At 37.5% G+C, this 12,577-nt stretch overlaps 1 protein-coding gene across 1 annotated transcript in view; it reads right to left on the minus strand.

Annotated features, from left to right (window-relative positions):
* Nucleotides 1–814: 814 nt before the first annotated feature.
* Ift74 (intraflagellar transport 74) overlaps nt 815–12,577 on the minus strand; it is an 81,621-nt gene continuing 69,858 nt past the window's right edge. The window contains exons 17-20 of the mRNA XM_055618968.1: nt 10,112–10,275; nt 9,194–9,319; nt 2,456–2,516; nt 815–1,100 (exon numbers count right to left, since the gene is read on the minus strand). Of these exons, the coding sequence (XP_055474943.1) occupies nt 982–1,100; nt 2,456–2,516; nt 9,194–9,319; nt 10,112–10,275 (470 nt within the window). The 3' untranslated portion in view covers nt 815–981. The remainder of the gene's footprint in view (nt 1,101–2,455; nt 2,517–9,193; nt 9,320–10,111; nt 10,276–12,577) is intronic.

Here is a 12,577-nt window from a genome sequence, read left to right on the forward strand (position 1 = left end):
ACACACACACACACACACACACACACACACACACACACACACACACAACCAGGGAGAGGTGATCAAAGAGCAGGGCACTGAGTTATCTGAGACATCCCCTGATCCCCTTGCTAGGAAACCCACTTGGAAACTTAGCAACAGATGGGATTCATCTGAGCAGGAGGTCTGGATCTTTTCCATGCATGGTCTTTTGTTGGAGTATTGGTCTCTGCAGGGCCCCATTGGCCAAGGTTTTTTGGTTCTCTTTGTCTCCTTGTGGAGCTCCTGTCCTCTCCAGGTCTTTCTATTTCCCCTTCTTCCATGAGGTTCCCTGCACTCTGTCCAAAGTTTGGCTATGAGTCTCAGCATCTACTTCAGTACCCTGCTAGGTAGAGTCTTTCAGAGACCCTCCTGTGGAAGGCTCCTGTCCTCTTCCCTGTCTTCTCCTACTTTCAATATCTATTTTGAATTTTTTTACAAAAAATATCTATTTTGTCCTTCTAAAGAAGGATTAAGCCTCTTCCTTAGGTCCTCCTTTCTGTTTAGCTTCTTTAGGACTATAGATTTTAGTATGTTTATTCTATATTATATGGTTAATATCAACTTATAAGTGAGTATATACCATGTGTGTTTTTCTGCTTCTGGGTTACATCACTCAGGATGATCTTTTCTAGTTCCATCAATTTGCCTGCAAATTTCATGATTTCCTTGTTTTTTATTGCTGTGTAGTTTTCCATTAGGTAAACATACCACAATTTCTGTATCCATTCTTCAGTTGAGGGACATAGCAGTGGTTACTATAGATAAACACAATCACAGGAAAATGAAATAACAGCTTTTTATAGTAAACATTTTATTGAATTATTTAACAATGCAAGATATCTCTCCTTTAAGGAGGTTATGAAACCATGGAATTAAAAAACCTTCGGTCTAACTCTTCAAAGGGATGCCAATTTCCTTTTAGCATGTTTGAGGGTGCTTCTAGATGCAGTCAACTCAGGCTCAGCTTCTGCTGGCATTATGTAGAGCATCCATGATGGTTTTATTGTACTCTGAAATCTGCTTCATCACATTCTTAATAACTGGCTGATAATCACTCTCTTGACTCTTGGTTGCTATGACTAATTAGAATGAGTTAAGGAGGAACAATGTCAGTAAAAACAGTAACCTGTGACTCAGAAAGGAACTAAAGCAGACTGGGTATTTGTCACAGTGACTGTAGACAGTACAGAAAAAGTACAGTTAGAATAAATTTAAGATATAACCTTATTTTAACAAAGCATGAATTGAAACAAAAAGGCCAAATAAAACTTGTTTCAAAAACTTCACTTGCAGCCAAGCATGGTGGCACACGCCTGTAATCCCAGCACTCTGGGAGGCAGAGGCAGGAGCATCACTGTGAGTTCAAGGCCAGCTCAGTGAGTCCAGGATAGCTAAGATTACACAGAGAAAACCTGTCTCAAAACAAAACAAAACATTCATTTGCAGTGTAAACACTTGATTTTCAATGTCAGGTTGCTCAACCTAATTCTACTCTCAGAACAATCTAACTTTCAGAAAAACTATTCTTTATAATGTCATACAGCATTTCAACAAAGTATCTAGGCTTCACTGTTTCAGAGACACGTAGATTTATGTTGCATAAAACTAGAATGCTGTACATTTAAACACCCTGTGAATAACATAGTCATCCTTTTAAGATGAGTTATCCTAATACAATAAAGAGAGTACCTATGGTATCCTATCTGGAGTAAGCTGAGGTGGGTGCTGCCGCTGAGATAAAGTTCAGCAACAACCCCAAAAGAGAGTCTATGATACCACTGAGTCAGGATCTTGTTCTGAGGACAGATGATCTTAAATAAGTCAAAAGGAACAAGCAGGAAACAATTTCTGCACAGATGTTATAATTCTACAATGAATGCTGTCAGCATCTGCTGCCTCTTAGATAGAGTGACATAAAAGATGAGATATAAGTATGATCTTAATAGGAATAAGATGCAGTTGAATCCCATTCAACACAAATAAATAAGGAGTTCAAATTTCTTATGAGCCTGACTGGTAACCACTCTCTGTTGTCCAGACAGCCAAGTTTTAGCAATATAAACAACTAATACCTATAATTATATCTAAACTCTTGCAGCGACTCTGAGTAGAAACTGTTTTATAGATGATAAAATTAAGGCTTAAACAGATCAAAAGAATGTTCTAAAGACAGTAGCTTTCCAGCAACAGAATCAACATTCAAAATTTGATCATCCAACTCTATAATGTATACCTTTAACCACTATGCCACAGATGACTTTATATTCCACTTTGGGTAATTCTCAAAATCAGTTTTCTAATAAATATTCCAAGAAAACACTAACTATTGAAGAGCAAAAAATGATGCTAGTCTTTATGATCCCACAGAATTAGCTCAGAGTTTTGTACATATTAAACATTTGGTAAGGACATGTTAAACCAGTTTAAAGGATACACTCTTTCATCACAAAATTATTTTGCTCGAGGTGCTGCCACTTCCTCTCCAAATTCGTAAGCTAGAAACACAACAAGTGAATGTTAGCTGATTCTCACATTCAAAATCATTACACATCCCTTTGAGAGGATATAAAAAAAACCCTCAATTTTAAATATTTTTAAACTTTATTTATTAAATCATTTATTACAGTTTATTCACTTAGTATCCCAGCTGTAGACACCTCCCTCAGCCCCTTCCAATCTCACCCTCTCTCCCTCCCTGTTCTCCTCCCATACCCCTCCGCCAGTCCACTGATAGGGGAGGTCCTCCTCCACTTCCCAATTCCTTGCATTCTAAATAAAGTGAAGGTCACCAGAGAAGAAACTTTGGTTAGGTCAAACAACAGCATATACATTTAGGACAATGTTAAATTCTTTAAAAGGTTTTACTACATTTATTTTAATTATAATATTTATTATGTCAATGAACAGCCAAACTAAAAGTCAATTTATAACTTTTCCTAAAACAACTTAAAAAAGAAAAATGGGAAATGATGGAAATCTCTCCTTGAATTCTGGAAGTCTAATGCCACAGAGGTAATATATACTCTAACTCTGTCAAAGGTTCAGCCATATAGGAAAAACTTCTTTATTTCCAGTGTGAAGTTTCCTGTCTTGTTTCACAGGCTGCGATAAGAGCAGAGCTGCAGTGTGAAGATTGTAAGAGAGTCTGTAAAAAGCTGGCATTGTTACAATAATTTCTGCATCAACAGGAAACTAATGTGGATATTATATTGATGGTTGCTTCCTCAGAAGACAATTTCACTGTTATAGAATTAAACTGTTTTTCTGATTTAATTAACCTTGTACCTCTGGGTTATTATGGTTTTTCTTTTTTAAGATACACGTAGTTTTCCCTAAGCAAAGGACAGTCTGAAAAATGAAATACTAAAATAATATTCTCCCTGGCTATATCAAAGATGTAATGAATATGTAAAATAATACGGTAATTGAAGAATTAAGAAAAATGTTTCTCACTTAAAGAAATGCTCAATCTCATTAGCCATTAGGGAAATGCAAATCAAAACGACCCTAAGATTTCACCTTACACCCATCAGAATGGCTAAGATAAAAAACTCAAGAGATAACACATGCTGGAGAGGTTGGGGAGAAAGGGGAACCCTTCTCCACTGCTGGTGGGAATGTAAACTTGTACAACCACTCTGGAAATCAATCTGGTGCTTTCTCAGACAACTAGGAATAGCGCTTCCTCAAGATCCAACTATACCACTCCTAGGCATATACCCAAAAGAGTCTCAAGTACACAATAAGGACATTTGCTTAACCATGTTTGTAGCAGCTTTATTTGTAATAGCCAGAAGCTGGAAACAGCCCAGATGTCCCTCAGTGGAGGAATGGATGCAGAAATGTGGTATATCTATACAATGGAATATTACTCAGCAATAAAAAACAAGGAAATCATGAAATTTGCAGGTAAATGGTGGGATCTGGAAAAGATCATCCTGAGTGCGCTATCCCAGAAGCAGAAAGATGCACATGTATATACTCACTCATATAGACATATAATATAGGGTAAACCTACTAAAATCTGTACACCTAAAGAAACTAATCAAGAGGGATTAGTTTCTTTTCCTCTTGTTAAAATGCTCAATTCCTATCCAGAAAGGCAAAGAGGATGGATATCAGAAGAAGGTGAAAAGAGGGAACAAGTGAGGAGCCTGACACAGAAGACCTCTGAAAGGCTCTGCCCTGCAGACTATCAATGCAGATGCTGAAACTTATGGGCAACCTTTGGGCAGAGTGCAGGGAATCTTAGGAAAGAAGTGGGAAACAGTTAGATCTGGAGAGGACAGGAACTCCACAAGGAGAGCAACAGAACCAAAAAATCTTGGCACAGGGGTCTTTCCTGAGACTGATACTCCAACCAAGGACTATGCATGGAGATAACCTAAGACCTCTGCACAGATGTAGCCCATGGCAGTTCAGTTTCCAAGTGGGTTCCATTGTAATAGGAACAGGGACTGTTTCTGACATGAACTGATAGGCCTGCTGTTTAATTACCTCCCCCTGAGGGGGAAGCAGCATTGCCAGGCCACAGAAGACAATGCAGCCAATCCTGATGAGACCCAATTGACTAGGATCAGAAGGAAGGAAAAGAAGACCTTCCCTATCAGTGGACTTGGGGAGGGGCATGCATGCAGAGGGTGGAGGAAGGGAGGGATTGGACGAGAGAAGGGAGGGAACCACAGGGGGGATACAAAGTGAATAAAGTGTAATTAATAAGAAAACCCCCCCCCAAAAAAAAAAGAAAAAGAAAAGAAAAGGAACTGCTGCTTTTCCAGGAACATCATTTCAGTAATGTCCCTACAAAATTCAGTCCTTAACACACTAGCAAAAACAATTCTTTAGGTGGTCAAGTATTTTATTTTAGAGGAGTTAAATCTCTTCTTGATGGAGGGAGAGGGCAATATGAAAAGATGTTTTGAGTTTTCCTACACCACAAAGCATTTTATGTGAAGGTGGCTAAATATGTCAGCATCAGAGAAACCCTTCCGGGAGACATGATGGGCCTTCCAAGTCAAGGAGACTAAGAGCTTCAGGAGCACACCAGATCTTTCTTTGGTGGTGACACTCCCGAGTCTGTCCATGCAATTTCCCTTCTTCTTTAAGTATAACCTTGACAATAAGATTTTAGTATTACTTAGAGGTAGTATGGTACACAACGCCTCTTGGGGAAGTGTTCTTGATTCACGCATGCTAGAGACAGGTTACACAGTAAAATGAGACGACAGGAAGAAATGTGTGTGGAGATCAAGTAGGATATGATATAGATTTATACCAGTGTTTCAAACTGAAGGTTGGAATCATTTCACATTTTCTTAATTTAACTCAGATAAAGTGAAGTAAGAGGACATGATTTTTATTAAAATTTAGTTTCAACTATATTCCATGGCCATTGATAAAATGCATTTCATTTTAAAAGAAAAATCTCAGATGTCACAAGATGAGGTTAAGCTTTTCTGTAACCTGTTAAGTATGTTAATAAACTCACTAAATACTGAAAAAAAGAAAAAATGTTTCTTATTCTAATGTAAAAATTAATTTCAGGGCACACATATCTATCCTATTGCTTCCTGCCAAGAGATGAATTTGGATATCAGGATGGAATCACAGTTAACTGTGTGAAATATATGGTCCTTGAGTGAAGGCTTACTAAGTCAGATCTCTCTGTCACAGTAAATCCTGAAAGTTAGGATGGCCCTTAAGGAAGCAGCCAGTACATTTTGGCAATAAATCTTTAAAAACCTTTTGCAAAGTCAAGTACCAGACATGTTCCTTTTTGTTCTCATATGTCAACAGACCTACCTCTTAAGTGCTTTACAAATGATATACAAATCACACGTCAAATCCCTTTTACATTATAATCCTCACTACTGACTTGCCTTGACACTTACCAAAAGGTAAATGCCAAATTTAAAAATCTTGTTTTCTCTCTACAGTTTATTCAAATAATAGCATATGAAATTATTTATAGATATAAAAACACTTTAAAGAAAGTTTATTCTGATTCGTTTGTTTTACTTGCCTGTTTTAGAAAGAAAAAAAATGTGGAGTTGGGTGGGTGGGGAAGTGGGGAAGATTTGGGAGGAGATGAGAGAGGGGAAAACAGTTATAAGATATAGAGACACACATTTGATTTAGTTAGCCAAGACTAACAAAATATAAAAATATAGAGATATTTAAATTTTAATTTAAATTGTTGCTTATGTCATGATCTGTGAAAAAAACACAACTAAACAATGTTGTCTGCCCAGTGCCTTACATCATCTGTGTAGTGAAAGAGGAATGCCAACAGCTAAAAAAGAAAAGAGAGGGAAAAAAAGGCAGTCTTTCCCTGTGAACCACTACAGACAATGTAATGCAGTCACAAAGCTTTTCTCACACTTTTCTCTAGCACTCATTCCTACTCAGACAGTTTTTACATTGTCAATTAAACGTCTGTCTTTAGGTTTTTATATTATGAAGTAGAGACAGAGTGACAAGTAAATGACATGCATAAATTAGTAATTTCTAACTTTTAATAGTTAAACTGCAAACTCTATTGGTAAAAATGTAAAGTGTCTTTTTAAAACAGTACATCCATACAGTGTAAGCGCTGAGAGAAACATTTAAAAGATGCTAGATTTTTAAGAAAATGTTTAAAAACTGTTTTTAATAAAATTATTTCATTTTTATAAAAATATGGTGCAATGAATAGCTGCAAAGAGGAAAGTGTCTTCAAGCCTATACATACCAATGTATTTGAAATGTTCATTTCTGGGTAGGAGGGAATAATATGACCTGATTTTGGTTTTTGCACCTTGACCATACTACTATGTAAATCACGGAATTTCATGCATTTAGAATTTTAAGTTACAGCCTAATTAGACATGACCATAACCAATCCTTTCCTGACTGTACCTACTCAATTTGAGTACAACATACAGTAAAAAAAATAATATAACATACATGGTCAATTTGATAATTATAATTACCAGAAGCAAACTAGTAACATGGCTCCATAGGCAAAGTAAACTATATGGACAGTGTACCCAGTGAACGCCCATAATCTATAAGACCTCAAGCACTGTTCAGATATGTACCACAGGATAAGTTATGATATGAAAAAGTTAGTGTAGTTATGTGTCTATAAAGACATAAATCAAGAGCTTCAAAAGCAGGACTATTCTTCATAATGTTGTTAGAACAGTTTAAGATTAGAAATTACTTAAATGTCCAATAAGAGATTGGTTCTGTAAACTATGCTGTATCATGAAGTAGTATATTATATATGATCTCCAAATGCACACTGTGGCATGCATATACACATACATACACTAAGTAGATAGATAGATAGATAGATAGATAGACAGACAGACAGACAGACAGACAGACAGACAGACAGACACCAGTTGTGTTCTAAGATTAGTGTTGTTCTCAGCCTTTATCAGAAAAGCTTCTTTTTGCACAAGGGTTGCGGCTAATGCAATGACTTATAAATGGACAAAGTGAGGAGAATAAGTGACGAGGGCATGCTCAGCCCTAACGGTACATCTATGTCACAAGTCCCAACCTATCCTCTCAGGGCTCAGGGAATATGGTGGAAGGAGTGGAAAGAAGCAGAGGTTGGGGAGGAGTGCTGAAAAAGAATGTTTTCTGGAAATGACACAATTGACTCATGAACTCACTACAGCTGTGTACTCAAGACTGGTCCCATCAACACAGGTTTGCCAGGGCCCACCCCTAACTGAGGCAATATGGGTGCAATTAGTGGGTACTGCAGAAAGAATTGTCATTTTCTCAGTGGGGGAGTCACTAATAATTTGTCCATGCCTCAGGCAAAAGAGGAGGCAGAACGAATTTAAGAGCCAGTGGGGAATGGATGACACCAAGGCAACAATAGTACCTTCCGCACATAACAGGACTGAGGTACACATGAACTCACCGAGACTGCAGCAGCATGTACAGTGCCTGCACAGGTCCAAGTGCAGAGAGGGAAAGTAGAGATGAGCCCCTATTCCTAACCCAGAAGCTATCTCCAAGGATCAGCAGCTTGCAAAGGATAAATTAGTTTCCAGCGGAGTCTCACTGGGTATAAAACCATGATTAACATCGGACCCAAAGTAGATGGCCAACACCAAACAAATTCAATGTTTTTGGAGAGTTTTCATCTCATAATGCTTTGTTCGGGCACTTTTTATCTTTCTAGTCTTTTGCTTATATATTATGTTTTCCAATTCTGTGTTTTTATGGTTTGTATGTGTGTGCATGCACACACACGTGTATACAAACATGCACACACACGTATGAGTTTCTTGTACTTTTTCTTTGTTTTTTTTTCTGTTTGTTTTGTTTTATTCTGATTCATTTGTTTTACTTGCCTGTTTTAGAAAGAAAGAAAATGTGGAGTTGGGTGGGTGGGGAAGTGGGGAAGATTTGGGAGGAGATGAGAGAGGGGAAGCCATAATTAGAAGGCATTGTATAAAAAATTATTTTCAATAAAAAAAAAAAACAAATTGCCCACACTCTAGGAAATAACATCTCCACCCACTCTCATGCAAGCAATCTTAAGCTCAGTGGGTACAGAAAAAAAAAATCACAGTAGAACAGGGATTAGTGGAAAGAAGGGTTTCAGTGGGGGGAAAAGGGAGTGGGTATGTAAAAGCTCCATATATATATACATTGATACATTCATATATACACATATATATATATGAATGTATATATATGAATATATGTGTATATATGAATGTATCAAAGAACAAAAATAAATGGGAAACAACAAAAAGTCCCAAGCTAAATACACAAGAAACGTGTGTGTATATACATGTAGTATATGCGCATAAAAGAGTGTATGTGCATGTTGTGTATATGTGTGTTTTATTTAGTTCAAATGACAAGAATTCTGTCTGTCATTGGGATTTCTGTTATATGGAGTTTTGTGGGGTTAATAAATTTCAAAGCATTCACCAGCGTAGCATACCAGCCATACCCAGGAGAGCACATCACTGGCCTTTCATATAGGTCTGCTGAAGGAATTAGACAGAAATTAATTCATACTAAGTACAGAATCCCACTGTTTCAAAACCAAAAAAGTATGCAGCAGGTCTAAAATAAAAATAAAAGAAAACTAAAAACAAAGCTGTTTAGGGTAAGAACACGAGTAGATTTCAAGGTCAGCTTTGAGTGCTCTCACCTGAGAGTGTGTTTCATTTTCCTGCAGTTGTGTTTTCAGTGTCTCATAGTCTGTGGTCAGCTTCTCCATTAATTTCTTAAAGGCATTTCTGTGGGTTGATAATACTGCTCTTTCTTGATGTAACTTCTAGATAGATTCAAACAGTAATAAATAGAAGCTACAGCAAATTTCCATAAAGTCAATATAAAAACCACATTAGGCTCAGAAATTTTAATACTTTCATTCTGTGAAATTCCACCAGAGTTGTAATTACTTTAAGACTTATTTACAAAAATACCTTTTAAACAATAAGCTATGTTAATAGTAACTGTATTAATAACTCAATAAATACTTCCATGTTGGTACTGACCCCCAAAATTTAAAAATAAGGCAACTGGAATGGGGAGACACTGATGAGTTTGAAGTGGAAAACCATAAACCAAATCAGGACTCAGTAAAGGCCATAGTTTAGAATGTTCTGCATTAGGGAGCAACTTATACTTTGCTTTTGAATTTTTGTCTTCTTTTAAAACTAAGTCTTTAAACTCCAACTATACATACAACAATTTTTATTATTTCTTCTTAGCTTGTATGTCAAATAATATACTATAAGTAGTAAGTCCTAAAAAGTACACATGAATTAAAGTTAATCAAGGAAAAATAACTGGGGGCCAAGACTACAGCCTGCTTGGTACAGGGATTACCTATCATATAAGGCCCTGGTTTGGCCCAAGCATACCCTATAATCCCAGGATTCAGAGATGAGGCAGAAAGATCAGATGTTCAAGGCTATGCAGGCTATAGAGCAAGTTTGAGGCCAACCTCATCTACTTGAGAGCCTCAAAAAAAAAAAAAAAAGAAAAGAAAAAGAAAAAAAGGAAGGAAGGACGGAAAGAAACATTTGGGTGATAACTTTCAAAGATTTTGTTAAGCATTTACCTTCTTCTTTTCTTCAGCTGATGATTTTAAAGCTGCCAGGTCACTGTATGTCTCCAAGTCAGCAGTCATTTGCTTGATTTTGTTTTTCAGAGACTGTTGTTCTTCCGTCATCTTACTTTCCAAAAGTTCCATTTTCTGTAAATCCAGCTGCAGACGCTGACTGTCTGAAGCATAAGAATTTAAGGCAATAATTAATAAAATTCTCCCATTTTCATATAACTAGCCTTGGGGTTTTTTTTTGTTATGTTTTTTTGTTTGTTTGTTTTAGTTCTGAGATAGGATTTCTCTGTGTAGCCCTGGATTCACTTTGTAGACCAGTGCCTGCCTCTGCCTCCGAGTACTGGTATAGCCTTAAGTTTCTAGAGCCGCTGGTCACAACATTTTAGTCACCTAACAATATACATTTTACTGTATATGTTTCTTCTTAAGGGCATCTCATTTAATATATCTTCATGACTGTAATTAATTCACAGTGAATAGCACTATACCTTATTTGTGAATTGAGCATATTTAATTTTCATTTTTTTAAGGTACATAATAAATTTCTTGTCTTTAGGCACACACTAGTCAGCACATTAGCACATTGAATGCAAAACATTTTAAACAGCATGATCAGGGAGAGAAAAACGGAGGGGAAAGGGCAGGAAGGAAAAGGATAGGGAGAGCTATAGGGCATGGTACTAAATACCCAGAAAAATAGGTATTTTTTATAATGCAACTAAACAAATTAGGTCTTGCTCCAGAGAAAACAATGTATAACTTTAGAGACAAGAACACATGGCAGTCCAGAACTAGATTCAGTAACTAGATATTTAATTACATTTAATATTCATTTAAAATGAATATGAGCAAGAAAAAAAAAGTCACTGTGTAGCCCAGGCTGGCCTCTAAATAGTGATCCTCCTGCCTCTGCATCCTACTGGCATGCACCACCACAGCCAGCAAATGACACACATGGTACATACTCACTTATAAGTGGATATTAGACATATAATATAGAATAATCATACTAAAATCTGTACATCTAAAGAAGTTAATCAAGAAAGAAGATCCTGGGTAAGATGCTCAATCTTCATTCCAAAAGGCAAATGGGATGGACATCGAAAGAGGGAGAAAACAGGTAACAGGACAGAAGCCTACCACAGAGGGCCTCTGAAAGACTCTACCCAGCAGAGTATCAAAGGAGATGCTGAGACTCATGGCCAAACTTTGGGCAGAGTGCAGGGAATTTTATGAAAGAGGGGGAGATAGAAAGACCTGGAGGGGACAGGAGCTCCACAAGAAGAGTGAAAAAAAAAATCTGGGTACAGGGGTCTTTTCTGAGACTGATACTCCAACCAAGGACCATGCATGGAGATAACCTAGAACCCCTGCACAGATGTAACCCATGGCAACTCAGTGTCCAAGTGGGTTCCCTAGTAATGGGAACAGGCACTATCTCTTGACATGAACACAGTGGCCTGCTCTTTGATCAACTTCCCCTGACGGGGAACAACCTTAGCAGGCCACAGAGGAAGATAATGCAGCCAGTCCTGATGAGACTTGATAGGCTAGGATCAGATGGAAGCGGAGGAGGACCTCTCCTATCAGTGGACTGGGGGAGAAGCATGGATGGAGAAGAGGTAGGAAAGGCGGGAGGAGAAGAAGAAGGGTGCTACAGCTGAGATACAAAGTGAACAAATTGTAATTAATAAAAATAATGAATTAATTAATATTAAAAAGTCACTGGCTGGACGCCATGGTGCATGCCTGTAATCCCAGCACTTAGGGAGTTAGAGACAGATGGCTCTCTGTGAGTTCAAGGCCAGCCTCATCTACAAATCAAGTCCAGGACAGCCAAGGCTACACAGAGAAACCCTGTCTCGAGAAAAAAAAAAACAACTCACTGATTTTAAAGGGGGGGGGGTTGTGAGTTAGGGAGATGGCTCAGTGGATAAAGTATTTATAGAACAAGAATAAGAACCAAAGTTTAGTCCCCTGAATCCACAAAAATGCTGGACAGGCATGGCAGCTGCCTATAATCCCAGCACTCAGGAGGCAGAGACAGGGAATCCCTGAACAAATTGTCTACCTAGATGAGCCAGAATTCGCAAGTTTAGGGTTCACTTAGCATCCTTGTCTTAATAAACTGGAAAGTGATTGAGGAAGATATCTAAATCAGCTTTGGCCTTCCATATGCACACAGGTACCTGCAGACACACATAAACACACATAAAAAAAATTAAAGGGTATTGTTATACAACCAAATACTTTAAAATTCATATAATTAAGCTAGTATTCCTTTAATGTTTCATTTATTTCTTTCAGAGTCTTAAACTTAACCATACTGAAATACATATGTACATATTAATATATGTACAAGATTTAAATGTTAGCATAGTTTCAGTTTCAAGCTAGGTACATGCTTGTTGTCCTGGTATCTAGAGGCTGAGGCAGGAGGGCTGAGTTCAATACCAGCCTGGGAAA

Source organism: Psammomys obesus, unplaced genomic scaffold, assembly GCF_907164565.1.
Source record: "Psammomys obesus unplaced genomic scaffold, mPsaObe1.curated_primary_1811, whole genome shotgun sequence".
Classification (NCBI taxonomy): domain Eukaryota; kingdom Metazoa; phylum Chordata; class Mammalia; order Rodentia; family Muridae; genus Psammomys; species Psammomys obesus.